Source organism: Nothobranchius furzeri, chromosome 8 (genome assembly GCF_043380555.1).
Source record: "Nothobranchius furzeri strain GRZ-AD chromosome 8, NfurGRZ-RIMD1, whole genome shotgun sequence".
Taxonomy (NCBI): Eukaryota; Metazoa; Chordata; class Actinopteri; order Cyprinodontiformes; family Nothobranchiidae; genus Nothobranchius; species Nothobranchius furzeri.
The window spans coordinates 50025595-50044494 of record NC_091748.1 but is presented as its reverse complement, the minus strand read 5'-3'; the positions used below and the strand labels follow the sequence as shown (position 1 = coordinate 50044494).

Sequence of the window (18900 nt, the reverse complement as noted above, 5' to 3'; positions counted from 1 at the left end):
GACCCGAAGGCGCAAGGAAGCTACCCTCTTGTCCCCCGGGGTAAACCCCAACACACAGGCAGAGAGTCTCGGGGCTAACAAAAAGCCAACCCCAGCCCTTCGCCTCTCACCCGGAGCAACTCCAGCAAAGTAGAGTGTCCAACCCCTCTCCAGGTCTCGGGTTCCAGAGCCAATGCAATGTGTCGAGGTGAGTCCGACTATATCTAGCCGGTACCGCTCAACCTCTGCCACAAGTTCCGTCTCCTTCCCCACCAGCGAGGTGACGTTCCATGTCCCAAAAACTAGTTTTCTTGTCCGGGGATTGGACCGCCAAGGCTCCCACCTTGGTCTGCCACCCGATTCGCATTGCACCGGACCCTTCATGTTCCTCCTGCGGGTGGTGGGTCCACAGTTGGACGAGCCCATGTATCCGGTTCGGGCTGGGCCCGGCCGGGCCCCATGGGCGAAAGCCCGGCCACCAGGCGCTCGCTCACGGGCCCCAACCCCAGGCCTGGCTCCAGGGTGGGACCCCGGTAACCCTCCGGGCAGGGTACTCCGACTCTTCGTTTTAACCGCCATGAAAGATCCTTCGAACCGTTCTTTGTCTCACCCTTCACCTAAGACCAATTTGTCATGGGAGACCCTACCAGGGGCACTAAGTGCCCTAATGATCCTAGGAGCTATGTTGGATGGAAATGTTTGAACCAAACATTTATCGCTGTTTTTGCCGTGTTTTGCGATGGGCCTATCGCACGTCCTGTTATTGCGATGACGACAATTTTTCGATATATTGTGCAGCCCTACTTTTCAGTAAACCACACCTTTAAGTCTATTTTTGTGTACTCTGCTTTAAAAAAAGAATGACTTGTGTAAACAAAGAAGTAGCAGACACATTTTTATTTCCATAGCAGTTAGTTCATTTTCTAGTACATAATTATACCTTTTTCTTGTTTGTCCCACTGGCATCATCTTAAAACATTACCTGTTTTAATTTTGGCTTAAAAATGTAATTGTCATACATCCTTAAGAGTGTAATTTAGGATAATTTGATTTATTCAAACATTTACTGCAGTTAAAAAATAATTTCAAGTGAAAACCATGATACCAGCCACATGACAGGTAACCCTAAATCAGCATGAGAATCAAAATACAATAAATATATAAACTACTGCAAAAAATTCAGATAAGACAAAGATAATAAACATATTATTTTAAACGATTAATACATCGTAGTGCACATGTCACCAGTGCACAATAGTGCACTCTAAGATATGAATGCTGCTTGTTAGAAAAATGATATAATTTCATTCACTTTGGCCAAAGAGCCATAAGTCAAACGAGTTGAGTTTTAAAGAAAACAACATAAAGAAGAAGAATGGTAATTGTCTTAGTGTCCCTACTCTTCTACCTTTGGATTCCTTTATTTTCTCTCCTTGTATGAAGTGTCTCAATCAAGTGTTTTGAAGTTTCCAAGCCTTTCCTTATCGTAAGAAGCTGCACTCCAGGCTTCCACGCATCCATTGTTCAGATTCCTGATGAAGGTGGGGGTGTTGGGCGTGAAGCGATGGGCAGATGTACACAAACACGTATCACTTACCCTTGAATCAGACCTGAGTGATCCTGCTGAGATGCACTCGGGCCTCTGCCCTACCACAAAGAGGGGTCTGGAGGTCACTGCTCTGAAGCACAGCAGGCTGGGAGCTACGAACAGCTCAGAGGATGAACATAAAAAAAAGCCCTCTCTATGAGTTATCAGTGGAGTTCTCGTTGCTGGTTGACCCTGAGGACTGAGGGGTGGAAGAAGATGAGGAAGAAGAGGAAGAGGAGGTAAAGTTCATCCCTGATAGCTCTGGAGGGTTTGTTGCTGTGTTCTGTCCACTCAGGCTTTTCCTGCATACTGGACAAGTGTCATGCTGGGGGAGAACAAACATGGCATCGTTTCAGTGTTACTGCAGACGTTTACCCCCCCCCCCCCCCCCTCCTGTTTCAAACAACACTATGTACTGTAATCAGAGAAGAAAGATGGTCGTGTTTAATACCTGTTCCAGCCAAGGTACTATGCAGTCATTGTGAAACATGTGATTGCACGGGAGCTGCCTCACATTTTCACCAACACTGTAATCTTCTTTACACACGGGACATTCCAGGGCTGAGGCTGAAAAAGCATGTTACAATGGTATTGAGTCACAGCATGTCAGCACTATATGCCACCTGCCTTTGGCTACAAATTTCACCCAAGTGAGTGTAAGAAAAATAACAAAAAAACATTATTTTAGTCAACAGCAAAAGTTAGTTTATTGTTCGTGTTCAAGACTGGCTGTTAAAAATTTGGGAGATCTTATGGACATTGCACTCAAGCTTGATAGCCAAGTGAACGGCATTGTGAACATCTGCTTTATTCATCTTCGTCGCATTGCTAGGATTAAGCCAATCTTTTCCAAGCCTTCATTAGAGATGTATTCATCCAGGCTAGATTATTGTAATTTCATCTACCGGTATGCTAGAATGAGCCAGAAGGCTACTGAGAGACTTCAGATGGTTCAAAACAGCGTGGCACGATCTCTGACAGATAAATCGAGGCGGGAACATGTTACCCCAGTGTTAGCGGCACTTCACTGGCTTCCAATCCGCTATGGGATTAGATTTAAAATCTTACTTCAACATGACTCTCAAGTACTTCTAATTGATGTTAAATGGTTATGTTCCAACCCATTCACTTTTGTCAGCTGACCCATTGGTTCAACTGAAATCATGGGGCCATCGTGCATTTTCTGTTATTCCTCCAAACTTGTGGAATATGCAACCTTTGAACATTAAAGAGTCTTACTCCACTCCCATTTCCTGTTTGACAACAAATGCTGTTGCATCCTTTTTACAAACAAAGAATTAAGTACCTCTTTCTGCTCATGTTTTGAAAAAAGCCCAAGTTGAAATCATTCACAGCTGATGCAAAAGCTGTTTTAAACCAGGGCTGTTCCTTTGTTTTATATATATATATATATATATATATATATATATATATATATATATATATAGTGGGGCAAAAAATTAGTCAGCCACCGATTGTGCAAGTTCTCCCACTTAAAATGATGACAGAGGTACACTTCAACTGTGAGAGATAGAATGTGAAAAAAAAATCCATGAATTCACATGCCAGGATTTTTAAAGAATTTATTTGTAAATCAGGATGGAAAAAAGTATTTGGTCACTTCAAACAAGGAAAATCTCTGGCTCTCACAGACCTGTAACGTCTTCTTTAAGAAGCTTTTCTGTCCTCCACTCGTTACCTGTATTAATGGCACCTGTTTGAACTCATTATCTGTATAAAAGACACCTGTCCACAGCCTCAAACAGTCAGACTCCAAACTCCACTATGGCCAAGACCAAAGAGCTTTCGAAGGACACCAGGAAAAGAATTGTAGACCTGCACCAGACTGGGAAGAGTGAATCTACAATAGGCAAGCAGCTTGGTGTGAAAAAATCAACTGTGGGAGCAACTATCAGAAAATGGAAGACATACAAGACCACTGATAATCTCCCTCGATCTGGGGCTCCACGCAAGATCTCATCCCGTGGGGTCAAAATGATCATGAGAACGGTGAGCAAGAATCCCAGAACCACACGGGGGGACCTGGTGAATGACCTGCAGAGAACTGGGACCACAGTAACAAAGGTCACCATCAGTAACACACTACAACGGCAGGGACTCAAATCCTGCAGTGCCAGACGTGTTCCGCTGCTGAAGCCAGTGCATGTCCAGGCCCGTCTGAAGTTTGCCAGAGAGCACATGGATGATACAGCAGAGGATTGGGAGAATGTCACGTGGTCAGATGAAACCAAAGTAGAACTTTTTGGTATAAACTCAACTCGTCGTGTTTGGAGGAAGAAGAATACTGAGTTGCATCCCAATAACACCATACCTACTGTGAAGCAAGGGGGTGGGAACATCATGCTTTGGGGCTGTTTTTCTGCTAAGGGGACAGGACGACTGATCCGTGTTAAGGACAGAATGAATGGGGCCATGTATCGTGAGATTCTGAGCGAAAACCTCCTTCCATCAGTGAAAGCTTTGAAGATGAAACGTGGCTGGGTCTTCCAACACGACCATGATCCCAAACACACCGCCCGGGCAACAAAGGAGTGGCTCCGTAAGAAGCATTTGAAAGTCCTGGAGTGGCCTAGCCAGTCTCCAGACCTCAACCCCATAGAAAATCTGTGGAGGGAGTTGAAAGTCCGTGTTGCTCGGCGACAGTCCCAAAACATCACTGCTCTCGAGAAGATCTGCATGGAGGAATGGGCCAAAATACCAGCTACTGTGTGTGCAAACCTGGTAAAGACCTATAGTAATCGTTTGACCTCTGTTATTGCCAACAAAGGTTATGTTACAAAGTATTGAGTTGAATTTTTGTTATTGCCCAAATACTTATTTTCCACCCTGATTTACAAATAAATTCTTTAAAAATCCTGCCATGTGAATTCATGGATTTTTTTTTTCACATTCTGTCTCTCACAGTTGAAGTGTACCTATGATGAAAATTACTGACCTCTGTCATCATTTTAAGTGGGAGAACTTGCACAATCGGTGGCTGACTAAATACTTTTTTGCTCCACTGTACATATATATATATATATACATATAATTAAACTGTTCGGGCCAATGGTAGAGCTGCTGAGGCTAAAATGAACCATGGCCAGGCTGACCTGCAAGGGAAAATCTTTTTTTTTACTGCGGTTGGTTTAGATTCCTAGGCTAGGTTATATAGTGCATCTACAGAAGAAAAAATAGAAACAAATTCACCAATGAAACACTTGTTTTATTTATTATTGTTAGACTTACCAACATGTCCATCTGTAACTTGTACGGTAGGGAGATTTTTTATTTTATCCCCGTCAGCAGGCGGTGGTCCTGTGTTCTCAAACTGGTGCAGTAACTAAAAATTTAAAAAAGAAGACAATAAAATAAATACAATCAAGGTCCAGACTCACTTAAACAACATCTAGGATTTTTGTTTCTTTAACTAGAAAAATGCACGCAAAAATGTTTTTATGAGGAAATACCTGTGTAATAATAGCATCAAGCCCATTGGCACCCCAGGCATAGTCCATTGGATTTGAGTGAAGGACGCCCCTTTAAAATTTACATGGCAGGATTAAATAAGCACATTTGTTTTCAGTTTGAATTTTGGTTTGATAAAGTTCTTTTTCACAGACTCACCAGGATCCAACACCAACATTTGGCATTGCAGTAGGTGTGATTATTCCATTCACTAGCTGTTGAATGATTCTACAAAATAAAAGCACAAAAGAAACGTGTGACTGGGCTCATAACAATGGAAGGCATCAAGGGAGACAAAGGCTGCGTTCCCACTACAGATCTTGATGCTCAATTCCGTTTTTTTGAGTAAATCTGATTTTCTGTGTGGCCGTTCACACTACAGGGTTTCCCCCAGCGATTTATAAGCCTGGCATTTAGGAAAAATTGGATCAGTGCCGTTCAGACCGTCATAAAAAAATATCAGATATGGGTTCATCCTACCCCTCTAAAGTAGGAACTCCTTCATGCCTTCCTGCTTGTCGTCTGGATCCGTGCCGACTTCTGGGTTGCCTGGCACTGTATCTCTGTCGCGATGCCGATTCCCTTTCCCACCGGTTTTCAGCATCCCGGTTATCCCCTGGTCCGAGTCCAACTCCGAAATCGAGGCTGTCGTCATAGACGCTGAGGGCAAACTGACCATAGCCTGATGGGAACGTAAATAAGTGCTGGTCTGCATTCTGGTGGACAAACAGATAACAGACAGTAAGGAACAAGCAATTAAAACACTTTTTATACAGCATTTTCTGTTTAATGAGGACAGTTGCTTTATTCAAGTAAAATATATCCACAGAAATGACAAAAGTTAAACATGGAGCTTGAAATGATGCAATGTGCAAAAATATGTAAAGGAATCAATGCATTCTAAAACTCCAAACTGCAGTTAACAAGTGGAAGTGGTAACCCTGTGACAAACCCCATCATCATCAAGCACGAGATCGGCACAAATGTCAGTGGAAGCAGATTTCTTTTAGTTGCTGAAAATGCTGAATGTGTTACACAACATGGCGCCTATCAGAGCCACACATGTGCAGAAAGAAGGTAAAGGTCTGAGTAAAGACCAGTTTAGAAACCTCAAATGGTTGTTGGTTTTGGGGCCCGCTGGAGATGGTGGACGTGGACCCATTGTCAGCACTAAAACAGAAGACAGATAATGGATAAGGTCATGCATGGACTTTGTAACGCAGAAGGAAAATGGTTTCACACCACATGTCCAGTTTCTTATGAAAACAAAGATTTTTATCAGAATTCTTTCCTGAAGATTCTCCTCCTAAAACACGTACAATGAGTACATGTGAGGGCTGGAAGATACAGAACAAAAGCATATTAATTGATATAAATAATTTTTGATTAGAAAAATATATAGAAAATATGTTTTAAGTGCAGCCCTGGCCACTTGATGTCATTAATTTATGATAAAACAAGTTGACTTTGTTACTTAAAGGGACTATAAGGAAGTTTGACAGCCAAAACATGTATAGAAATAATAAATGTCTTCTTCATACATTCTCCTGCAATGCCCTGGTCCTGGAGAATGAGCCCTGGCATTTTTACTGTGATTGGCTGTTTTCTGAAAAATCACAGAAAAAGAGATGCTCAGGTCGAGCAGGCTGCTTCATGCACGTTCACGCTCAGGCATCGCCCGTAGCATTTGCTATCCGTAGCTTTAGCAGCAGAGAGAGAGGCAGTGCCACTTTGTCGCTGTTCCTAACACCTAGTGACGAAGCTAGCTACATTTCTGGGGACCCTTAGCTACTTTCTGCAGAACTTTCTTCTAGATATTTCCTGCAAATTAGCAACAAAATAGCCAGCAAGGGAAGGAATGATCTGAGCATGCAGGAGGACTGACCCATCATAAACATTTGACGGATGTGCCGAAGAAAAATGTGCAGAACCAAATTATTTAATTAATTAGCTGCGTGTTCTACTGTCCTCCAGGCCACACACACACACACACACACACACACACACACACACACACACACACACACACACACACTGCACGTTCAGCCGGCCGACGAGAAAGTGCAGCTGCAGAGACAGAGGCACATTATTTTATTAATTTGCTGTGTTCTTCTGTCCTCCGGGCCACACACGCACACGCACGTGCGCGCGCGCGCGCACACACACACACACACACACACACACACAACGCTCTCAGAGCTCTGTGCACTCTCAGCTGTTATTTTCGTTGAGTGTGCACGTACAGCATGCGCGCCTCGTGCACGAGCCTACAACTGAAGCTGCCGTTACGGTTTTGGCCTGAGGGGGAAATCAGGAGCATAAAAATTCAAAAGTCCGAAAAGTCCCTTTAACTAGATTTTTATCGATTCTGCTAATTTTTCAACTGACCATGGTGCCTTTTTTTCATCAGACATGTGGAGGACAATTTCCTCCACTGCTCCATGCCGCGAAATCTTGCTGTCTGTTCTGGTCTGAGAGGGGAGGGCGTGCCTGGGTCTGTGTTTTTGATTGGTTGGGAGTAAGTAATAAGTCTAACATTAAGCTACCCGATAGGCTCTGATAGAAAAATTAAAGGAAACTTTTTATTGAAGTTTTTATTGACCTTTTTTTTTCCTTTACTATCGTGCAGTACATCCATCAATATACTGTGTATATCGTTATTGAACTATTGTCCAGCTCAAGTACACGTGCTCTAAGTTTTAATACTGCTTTCAAATGTTCTTTATATGGCTACGCCAAATGAAAATAAGTGATTCCACCTTCAACATTATTTAACAAAATAACATCCTAGTAGCAGAACCAAAAAAATAAATCGTAGTTTATTAGAAACTTGAAAAAAAAATTAATAAAAAGAACGTTAACAACACTTTTATCTAAGGATGCACAATAAATCGGCATGAATATTGGTATCGGCCGATGTTAGTCATTTTTTAACACATGAGTTCAATGTGTAAAACGGGGCCAATATTAAAAACCAATATTTCTTCCATCTTGTTTCGGTTTGTGTATCTGTTTCAGAGGGTCAGGGGGGTGATGATGTGTAATTGTTTAGTCATGTGACAGTGATAGTAATCATCTCAGAAGGAAAACTGTGTGTGATGTCTGTATGCGCACGTACACACACACACACACACACACACACACACACACACACACACACACACACACACACACACACACACACACACACTACAGTGATCCCTCGTTTATCGCGGTAGATGCGTTCCAGACCTGGGCGCGATAGGTGAAAATCTGCGAAGTAGGGACACCATATATACAGTACAGTACTATATTGAATTATTGTATGATCACATTCTCTTTTTGTGGGTAAAACTCAAGAAAACATTTTTTTACTTGGTTTTATATAGTTTTATTACAAAAAGTGCATTTTATGATGAAATTGATGAAAAAAACTGGAATTTCTTGATATTTCGCATAAAAAAATACCGCGAATCGGTGAAAAATACCGTGAATCGGCGAATTTCCCTTGAATAAGGCTCCAAAGAAAAATCTGCGAAGTCGTGAATCCGTGATAAACGAACCGCGAAGTAGCGAGGGATCACTTTATTTCTAAAGATTGCAAACTGTGTAAGACATTCAAACATTCAGCTTGCATAAATTTCTGTTTATACAAAATTTAATGATTTCAGTAGCATAAATGTTGTGCATATTTATATCGGTATTGGCCCACAAATGTCATAATGGTGCACCCCTACTTTTCTCATTTTTTTCTATAAAACATAGAATTATAGTTAAAACACTGGTTTAAGCAGGATTTTGGCTTTTTTCACCTTCTTTCTTCTAGCAGCTCTTCGATGAATCCCGACTCACATCTGGGACACATGTACTCCTGTCAACAAACAGAAGAATTACACCATTTTGAAATTTATGTATAAAGTCGACAAAAAGCACCTTCCAACAAATTTGATCATAAGATTTATGGAAAGAAAGAGTAGTTATGATTTGAAAGGCAACTAAATATACACGATACCAAAACATAGGATAAATATAATGGAACGCTGTGTATCAATATATGGAGTCAAAATGTGGAATAAATTAAGTACCGAAATCAAGAATACCAAAACAATAATATACCTTTAATAAACATATCAAAAATGAAATGCTTAGCTTATATGATGCTATGAGATTGATGTATTTATGAAGTAGAGAGAAATGGAAAACACACTTTGTTTGTTCTACTTTGTTTCTTTTAGCTATTATTTTTTGTGTTTTATTTTGCATCATTTGTTTTCTCCTTTCATTAATATAAGAAAAAAAATTGTGTACATATTTGTTTTCTCTCCATTTTTTGCCAAAGCTAAATCAGTAAACCAGGTCAGACAGTTTTTATTTTTATTTGTTTTTTACTATAATAACTTTGTTGTCATTTGTGATTATTTTGGTTAAGGGGAACAGATAACATAAATTTTGCTTCTTTCTGTTCCATTTTCATTGTTTTCGCAAGCCTGTTTTGTGTTTTGTTTTTAAATGTGAATAAATGAAAATAAACGTACAGAAAAAATAAATAAATAAAAAAGAAACCAAGACAGAAGAATACACTTTAACTCAGGGTACCAGGGTTATAAAGCGGTGAGACTATTCCAGAGAATGGGTTTGTGTGTGCAATCCTGTTTCTAAACATGTTCGTCATATTGCTGCTGCTGAAAATGATGTGAGTAAACCTAAAACGCTATGATTACACAGGGCCATGTATAGGTCAAACTGAAATATGATCAGTTTGACAATCAGGTATTAAACAGATTCACAATAGAAAAAATAAACATGGGATTCAATTGTTTTGTAGTTAAACTTTAACTCATTCACTGCCAATGACGCCTCAAGTTGTCATTTGCATTTTTTTACTGTGTGAGCATCGGAACGAGCCCCCTCACCGTAAGAACAAACATCTCAGCTCTAAAGCCGATCTTCATCCGCATACGTCACACATCATGTGATCAGGAAGCAGAAAATCTATGTGTTAGGAGATCGTTTTGGGCCGCTGCTGTAAAAAAACGTGAAGCGCGAACCGGAAAAGCTTCTGCCGATCACAATTCAACAACGGATTATGAAAGAGCGGATAAAGCTCGAAACGCACAGATTCTTCCTGATGTAAGAGGTGAGTCTCCACTTTGTTTTGGTTGTTTTGGCGTCGACATCATGCTAGCGCACAACGTTCTGTGACTCTTAAAAAAACAGTAAAAACGGTGAGAAACACTGGCAGCGAAGGGCTTCACCGATCAGGAAACAGCTGGCAGCGAATGAGTTAAGAATAAAAAAAATCTGGTGTTTCATCAATGATTGTTAAGTTTTGGATTTAACGTCAATCTATTTGAAGTTGATTTAACATCAGTCAATCGTTTTAAAACTAGTTACCATAACAGACACCAACATTGATCATTACGCCTGATCTGTCCAAGTTAATGTCAGGAAAATTAGCTGAGAATTAGGGTTGCACGATAATAAAAAAAAACCTGCAATATCAGTGATTAATATTGCCATGATGATATTATTTGCGATAAAAAAAAATTTAACTCAGAAACAAAATGTATCAAAAACAAAGAAATATAAAAATGACAAAAATAAATCATAAAAATAAGAAAAGCTAAAGATGTGAGGAAAGGAAAAAAAGAAAATGAACAAGAAAGGGCAACCAGTGGATCCCGGAAAAAGCAGAATCAGCAGAAAGAACAGAACAAAGCTAACTCAGGTGTTTGCTAACCATCCAAATTAAGTGTTGGGGGTGGGCATCTAACCTATGAGAACCCACCCAATTGGCCAAATGGATGAAGAGCTCTATTTGATTTGTTAAAAAAACATCATGCTCCCATTTGATTGACAGAACAGTTGAGCTGACCATTCATTATATGTATCTGTTCTTTGCGATATGCATATTGCGCATGCCGATATTGCGATGATGATATATTTGCGATATATTGTGCAGCCCTACTGTGATTGAATCATTTCAACTGAAGCTCTGAATATCGAATCAAATGATATAATTCAAAGGGGCTTTACAAGTGATTCATCACTGATTAGCCACAACATAACGAGCTCCATCAGATAAAGCAAGTAGCTTAAATTGATCCAATCATGCTTCTAAAATTGTAACAGCCATCCATTAATTTAACAGCTTATTTACAGGTGGATGGCACTGTGCCCCATAAAATATTTTAGGAATGTCTCAATGAACAATGTACAGAGCTAGCTGTCATCTAAACTATCCAGATATAAATCTGATGGGGAAGAAAAACTTCAGTCCACAGAAATTCCATCACACAAACCTTTGGTTCTAAAGAATATTTGAACTTCTTTTTGGAGCGATTAAAATCTTGCTAAACAAAGAGCACGTTGTGTTTGCAGACAGGGTCCACTTTGTTCGTCACTCACTGTCATTTCACCATCAAGAAAAATGTGTGGATGCGTGACTAAATTTAACTTAGATAATACAATATTTAGGCTTAGAGTTAGAACTAATACTAGTTAATATTACTAACTTGAACTAGTATTAGACAAGATTCTTTAAAGAATTTGATACTGTATAACATTACGAGCAGTGGTGCAGTTGGCTGCACTGTTGCCTTTCAGAGAAAAGGTGGTAGGTTTTGACTTTTCAGCTGTTGTATACATATACATACATTTTATATATATATATATATATATATATATATATATATATATATATATATATATATATATATATATATATATATATATATATATGAGACACTGGAGAGAGCTAGAGCGTAGTGACTACGCAGTTCTGTTCTGTTTAAAAGCTGGCAGATCCGGACATTTATAAGCTAACAGGCTGGTCGCTACCGTGAACGAGACAGAAAGCTAATACTATTAGCATGCTAAAGAATGTTACGCTGCTACAACAAAATATACAAAAGCACAAACAACTTTACTATGATTTTTTATGCTTAACTGTTATTCCTAACATTCCGTATTCGTCTGACTTACGGGAAGCCGAGGACTAATCTCTACCGAGCATCTGTGACAGAAGAACCGGCTGGGGCATGGAGGAGCTTCTGCCATCTTTGGCCTCAACAGAAAGAAAGACGAGAAATTACGGAGCGACGGAAGGGACAAAAAGCAACTAACGAAATGCCTGTGTAATGATTAAACCAGTTTCTACGGTCATTGCATGAAACACAAAATCAAGTACTGGTAATAAAGAAACGGTATGCTCATGTATATTTATTCCTGAAGAAAATATAATGAAACTAAATTAACAAAATCTTGGTGTAAAATAAAACTGAACTGCTGAACTAAACATCTCAAAGGAAAAATGGCAGCTTGATTTACAAAGCACATGCGCTATTACAGCATATCACGAAACAAATACCAAAATCATACATACAAAACAAACAAAAAGAAAATATTAAATTTTTGTATTCCTTTCTCATTTCATTTACAAAAGTTTTATACCACTAGTGACCACAAGAGGGCGACAAATGCTCAGCGGAAGTTTTGTTTATTTTCCATACCCTGCCATTCAATTTGTGTATAAAGCCCTTTCAAGTCACAACAAAGTTGAACAAGTGCTGTTTATTAATACACTACATAAAAACAAATCACCTAAAATAAATACAAACCACATCAGTAAACATTAAAATTCAAAGAGAAAATTGAGCAAAACGGTAAATAACCTGTATCTGTAGTGCACCTTCTTAGGTACAAGCTCCCCAAGGCACTTCACACACACACTGACACACACACACACACACACACACACACACACACACACACACACACACACACACACACACACACACACACACACACACACACACACACACACACACACACACACACACACACACGACCATGTTCGAGATGTGCCAGTTCTGCGCAGATGAGATCACTGGTGTCCGTCTCTGCCTACAATGTTTTGATATATTTCACCCAGTGGAGTGCAGTTAAGCATGTGCCACTTTTGTCACACATGTTTCTTTTAAAAACATGTTTAAACTGTTCAGAATACAAATTCTGTCTCATTTGACTGTTGTAGTTAAACTTTGTAGGTGGGTCCCCAGTGAGTCGTGGTAGATGGCTGCTTATACTGAGCTAGGATCCTCTGGAGGTTTCTTCCTGTTAAAAGGGAGTTTTCCTCTCCACTGTCACTAAATGCTTGCTTAGTATGAGGATTGCTGCAATTTGCTGGGTCCCTGCTTATATAGGAAACTTTTTTCTGATTGGCTTAATGAACTGACCTGTATTGGAATGTGTCCTATATGAAGTGTCTTGAGACGACTGTTGTGATTTTGCGCTATATAAATAAACTTGAATTGAATTGAAGGTAAGAAAAGGATCCGATCAATTTGTGTTTCCCTCAAACTGTCAAAAGGAGTGTTCCGCAGCTTCGGCTGCAGGCCAGACTGAGCTACGCAGAGGGCGGGGCTTAGGCTGAGCTCTGAACAACGCTGTTAGGTGCAGAGTGCAGCGAACTGATCAGTGATCACTCGAAGCCCTTTCAGCATGGGCTTTGTTATGTTCTGCGTGATAAGTCACATGTGTGGCGTGAGTGCGTGTAAAATAGGAAGATGCGTGAGGCTTGAGCTCTGCTTAGTAGAAACACTTCCTGTAAATAATTTTCAAAATAAAACGCTAAGGCATTTTGGGTTCATCAACAGGGGGGAGAGACGTAGCTCCAACGCTTCAATCACACTTGACCAGACGGACTGTCAGCCACACGGACTGCGGTTCGTTTGCTTTAGAAAAATGTTTTTATTTTTTAATGTTTCTGTGTTCTGTACGTCTCCGTATTGGAAACTAGCTCTCGCGAGTCTCTAAGTCTCGTGGGTTCACGCGATAGATGTCCTCCTCATTCGTCCCAGTTACTTTTGTTGACGGTGGACTGTTCGACGAGTAAGCACACTCAGTTTTATTATAGATTAGTTATGGTCATGTTTAATTAAGTCTGATGTCGTTTTTGTCATAAATTTCCTAATAGTTTAGCAATTGGAGCTGTTATATGATTCTAGCACCTCCAAATGTTTGTCATTTGTTTTATTTATATGATTACGGCCTTTGCTAACTTCCTGTATTTGTCCTTTAGTGCGTATAAACAGAAGAAAAGCATTTGCTGCCCTTCTCCTACTAACAATGCTTAGAAGGGATAGAAGAAGACGTTTGTGGGTGAGACCCTTCAACAGGCTACGGTCAGAGCGAGGTGATTTTCATCGTCTTGTGGCTGAACTGAGGCTGGACGCAAAACGCCATCACGAGTACTTTCGGATGAGTGCCGAGCAGATGGATGAACTTCTCTCCATCCTTGGTCCAGAACTACAGAAGCAGTCCACAAACTACAGGGCTGCCATAGAGCCCAAACAGAGACTGGCAGTCGCACTGAGGTAAATCTGAAGCAGGGGTAGCAATCCTAGTCTTCGAGTGCCCCATATCCTGAATGTTTTGTTTCCCTGCTCCAACACCCCAGATTTAGTGGTTGAATTACCTGTTCAGTAGGCCATCTAGCTTAATCTCCTATTGATTAAAACAGGTGTGTTGGAACAGGGACACAACTAAAACATGCTGGACAGTATCGCTTGAGAACCAGGACCATCTACCCTAAATGTAAGGCAATAAAAGCACTAATTTTATGAAACACTCTTTATTTGCAATGTGGAATAATACAAAAGCACGCTAATCAAATGATAAAAACACATTTCATACAGGGGGGTGGAAAACACCCACATAACCATTTTGTAAATGTGGATGCCCCAGAATCCATCAGCAATCCTGTGAAGCTGCTGGGATGTGACTCCAGGGTGCCTAAAAGTTTTTTTTTTTTTATACGCCTTTTAATATAAACATCCCATTCTGAACCACCTGTAAACAGTCCGTGGAAGTTTTGATCAGAACCCAACAGAATGCTGAGATGCAGCTAGATGTTCCCCCTCCTCTTCCTCGTTAAGTAGATCAAGGATCCTGGTTATTTCCTGTTTTGCCTGTCGCCTTCTACTTTTGTTCAGGTTTAATAAGAGGGGGACCGTGCTCAGAGCAAAATGATAAGCCTCATCTTGTTCTGTGATGGGCACGTCTGGTTTGGGAGGAGGTTCTTGTAGGACACCCATTAGTCTGTCCTCCAAATCCAAAATGTGTGTGGTCTTCTTCTTCTTTGTCGTCTCCTTCCCAGGACGTGGCGCTCTCTGTATGGGGCTACGAGACCTGGTAACACTTTCCACCTTCACTGATACTGGGGTCACTGAGAGTGGAGGAATTGGTGAAGAAGCACATGATCTTAGTGATGAAGTGGTCTCTGACCGATCACCCTCACCAGCCTCTTCACCCTCAACGGCCCCTGACGTGGGCATGGAGCCCAAGTCGCTTTTAGAGCTGCAAAGAAGAGGGGAAGTGCATTCCATTCAAATTGAAAAGTGTCATTTGTATTTAAAGTGTCATTTGTATTTACTAGTGATTTCAACATGCTGCAGCAAAACAGCAATAAGTACTTATAACCTTTTATGACAAAATGTCTTTCCGTATCGCTTCTGTTGGACTTCACATACCTTCTTAGCTGGATGAATGGGATGAGAAAAGACATCAAGTCAGCATACTTCCAGTCTCTCTGGGACGCCCCAGCTGAGCTACCTGGGAGGGATGTTTTTTTTTTATGTCTTACAAAGGAGTCTCTGAGCTGCCTCCATCGAGTCTTGCAATCGTTGGCTGGAAATGGAAACCAAAAATGAATATGAAACTTTTTGTTTACTTTTTTTTTTTGTTTCCTCACAGGTATTTGGCCTCTGGCGATTCCCTAATCAGCTTGGCTTCTAGCTATCGGCTAGGTCACTCCACTGCATCAAACTCTGTTCACATGGTGTGTGCAGCAGTAGAGAAGCTGATGATGCAGCAGCACCTCCCCAGGCCAACGAAGGACACATGGACAGAGGTGGCACAGGGTTTCTGGGCAAAATGGAATTTCCCTAACTGCCTGGGAGCCATCGATGGCAAGCATGTTGTCATTCAAGCTCCACCAAACTCAGGCAGTCGGTATTTAAACAAAAGAAATGGTTTTTCCAGGGTGCTGTTGGCACTAGTAGATGCCGACTTCCGTTTCCGAGTGATTCAAGTTGGAGACTTTGGAGAAATCAGCGATGGGGGGGTGTACGCGGCATCGGATTTGGGGAGAGGCATGGAGAATGGAACTCTAGAGGTGCCACCCAGTGCTCCTCTACCTGGTGCCGCTCACCTGGGAGATGTCCCATATGTAATGGTGGGCAATGGAGCTTTCCCACTAAAGACCTATCTGATGAGGCCCTACCCTGAACGCAACCTGAATCATGACAAGAAGATCTTCAATTACAGAATGTCCCGAGCCCGGATGGTAGTGGAGCATGCTTTTGGCATTTTGTCATCAAGATGGAGGATCTTTCTCAGAAAGATCAATCTGCACCCTAAACACGTGGACACCTTGGTCATGGCAGGCTGCATTCTGCACAACTTCCTGCTTGCTCCGTCTGAAAACCTGAGGTTGCTGTATGAGGCAGAAGAGCAGGGGGTGCGGCGCATGGCAGCAGTGCTAAACATGGGAGAAAACCGAGGTACAAGGGCTTCCTTCAACATCAGGGAAACCTACACAAACTTCTTTAATTCAGACGAGGGTAGTGTGTCTTGGCAAGAGAAGATGATCTGATATTATTGGTGTAGTGTGAATAAAATAAAAAGTCGACTTGTGATTTCTCCTTGTCCTCCAACATGGTACTACAATGTTTTTAGCTACCTGAGAACTGGGGGTAGGCTGAGTTAATGGGCTGATATTTACAGTTTGTTTTTATTTTAAATACATCGGCTGATATTTGTCCTCAGTAAAGTTGATTTTAAAGTCAGGCACATCATCAGGCAACTGGGTGCTGTTGCAGAATTGAAATGAATTTTTACGTTCACTAATTACATCTGCATAAACTTTTTTAGGTATCCGACTTTAGCACTGAGCAGTGCACAAAGTTGAGATTTAACAGAATTAAATTCAGAGTCCAAAAATTGATTCAGCTTCAGAGATTTTATGCATCAACTAATGTTAGTGACATAATGAAAATAAGGTGGAAAACATCTAGATATCAGCCATGAAATTCAGCTTCATTGGCCATCGGCTTGACCATGACTCCTACATATCGGCACCGGTTGTGTCCCGTCTTTTTATGCAGATTTTCATAACTAACCCCCACTAAGTATAAGCTAAGCTTTATAAATAAAGCTTTGATTGATTGAAGTACTTTTCACCATCAGCTAGATAGAAACATGCTCTTTTATTAAAGACAAGTTTAGATTTAGCTCTAAAATGGTTTATATTCTTTTACATTTAAACGTTCAGAAAACTATAAATTTAAGAAACAAAATAACCCCAAGTTTTAGGATCTTGGACGCCTATTCAAGTTATGTACTGTACTATTAATATTCATATAAACAAACACTTCGAATCAGAGGCAACTTGAAAACTCACCAGTACACCCCAGAACTGCTGCTACTTCACTCCATGCCTTCTCCTTTCTGGCGTTGTCCTTATAAAAAGCGTGCGAGGTGTCATACAGAACAGTGTGGTTTTGAACCTCTGTGATGAATACCTCGTAGTCCATGGTCACAAACAACCACCGGAACCCGCGGTCGCTCTACGGATGGCCCGCGTGAAACAAGTGAGGTCAGATAAGGTAAAATTAATTTTGAGCAATGGTTTGTAAACACCTGATTCACACTGTATACGGAACGAATGCGGTCCAGACTCCGTATGGGCCTGTGAACTGACGACCACACGGCTATTCACACAGATTACAGTTCGTTTGCTGAACGTCTTCAGACATTTGCTTTCGCGAGAGCACCAAATCTCGGGGATTCACGCGACAACAACCAGCTGGTAATGTTTAGCAAAATATTGACGGTAATGATTATAAATTTGACATGATACGCATAAAGATGTACTTGCAAAAAATAACGTGAACTATCAAACAGTTTGAACTGACATATACGTAATTGATAATTAATAAAAGCCACAAAAAAAAAACTCAACATAGATTTTATTTTGAAATATACCGGATGCACTCCATACGGAAACTTTACCCAGTAGAGCTTTTTTACTGATAAAAATAACATTTACAAAAGTCAGGAACATTACATCGATATGTCAAGTACAGAAAGATGAAGTGAGTCCTATTTTTGGAGAGAAAAAAACGAATAAAATAATACAATAGGGAATGTGCAAGGCTAATTTAAAACAACTGGTAAAAAATATGTTGTTAAATTGCCAGTTTTCTTATTCATTCATCTAAGATATTTAAGATATTAAAATATTATGTGAAGTAGTTCAAAAGAAGGAAAAACAGGTGTACTAGTCTTCCATTTACAAGTATGAATAATATATTTACATAAAATAATTGCCAGGTTTGACAGTATCAGAAAAATGACCCGCACTTGTACAGCGCCCCTCAGAGTAAGGACTCCAAAGCGCTTTACACTACAGCGTATCATTCATCCATTATCAGAGTCTAGATCGTCCTTGTAAACTAAAATGATGGGAAACTTTCCGGAGTTGCACCGAGCTGCCCAGCCACCGTGAGAAGAATGCTTGCGGAAGCCGCAATTTCACTTACAAAATACTGTCACCAGGTGGCACTAATATGCATCTAATGTTTTGGTTGCTGAAAGGTCAATGCAATTTTAATGAGTCTCCATTTCGTGTCTTTTGCAAAGATAAAAACAGGTACTATCAGATAAGTTATTATTTGCAGGAAAAACCATGTTAACATGTCAACAAGCAAAAGAAAAAACTGAAAACAAAGTAAAAGCCTTGAGGAATTTCCATTAAGCCTGTTTCACGCATCACCCAGTGAACTCAGTCAAGTTTTCACTCTGCAGCTTTACTCCGCTCTCCC

General features: G+C 40.6%; 3 protein-coding genes across 3 annotated transcripts; 1 reads left to right on the top strand and 2 right to left on the bottom strand.

The window, feature by feature from the left end:
* Positions 1 to 861: 861 nt before the first annotated feature.
* LOC107393320 (E3 ubiquitin-protein ligase RNF126) lies at positions 862 to 12116 on the bottom strand. Its single transcript, XM_015971597.3, has 9 exons — positions 11999 to 12116; positions 8827 to 8885; positions 6145 to 6205; positions 5516 to 5751; positions 5195 to 5263; positions 5038 to 5107; positions 4817 to 4910; positions 2019 to 2134; positions 862 to 1892 (listed from the first exon to the last, which is right to left on the bottom strand). Exons 1-9 carry the CDS (start codon positions 12071 to 12073, stop codon positions 1722 to 1724), a joined length of 951 nt encoding a protein of 316 aa, XP_015827083.3. The 5' UTR covers positions 12074 to 12116; the 3' UTR covers positions 862 to 1721.
* A 1599-nt stretch (positions 12117 to 13715) lies between these two features.
* LOC107393321 (uncharacterized) lies at positions 13716 to 16713 on the top strand. The gene is made up of 3 exons (XM_015971598.3): positions 13716 to 13906; positions 14097 to 14391; positions 15770 to 16713. Coding segments are annotated over exons 1-3 (1197 nt in total). The 5' UTR covers positions 13716 to 13905; the 3' UTR covers positions 16671 to 16713.
* LOC107393322 (uncharacterized) lies at positions 14633 to 17801 on the bottom strand. The gene is made up of 3 exons (XM_015971599.3): positions 17478 to 17801; positions 15547 to 15703; positions 14633 to 15373 (listed from the first exon to the last, which is right to left on the bottom strand). The coding sequence occupies exons 1-3, from the start codon at positions 17608 to 17610 to the stop codon at positions 14893 to 14895; spliced, it is 771 nt and encodes a 256-aa protein (XP_015827085.3). The 5' UTR covers positions 17611 to 17801; the 3' UTR covers positions 14633 to 14892.
* Positions 17802 to 18900: the final 1099 nt, after the last annotated feature.

Coding starts and splice junctions, on each gene's coding strand:
- LOC107393320 (XM_015971597.3), bottom strand. CDS start 12,073: ATGGCAGAAGCTCCTCCATGCCCCAGCCGGTTCTTCTGTCACAGATGC. Junction 5,264..5,515: donor GGAGTTCCTACTTTAGAGGG/GTAGGATGAACC, acceptor TTTATTTTGTAG/AATCATTCAACAGCTAGTGA. Junction 5,108..5,194: donor AATGTTGGTGTTGGATCCTG/GTGAGTCTGTGA, acceptor TAAATTTTAAAG/GGGCGTCCTTCACTCAAATC.
- LOC107393321 (XM_015971598.3), top strand. Junction 14,392..15,769: donor AGACTGGCAGTCGCACTGAG/GTAAATCTGAAG, acceptor GTTTCCTCACAG/GTATTTGGCCTCTGGCGATT.
- LOC107393322 (XM_015971599.3), bottom strand. CDS start 17,610: ATGGACTACGAGGTATTCATCACAGAGGTTCAAAACCACACTGTTCTG. Junction 15,704..17,477: donor AGCAGTTCTGGGGTGTACTG/GTGAGTTTTCAA, acceptor TTCCATTTCCAG/CCAACGATTGCAAGACTCGA. Junction 15,374..15,546: donor CCATTCATCCAGCTAAGAAG/GTATGTGAAGTC, acceptor TCTTCTTTGCAG/CTCTAAAAGCGACTTGGGCT.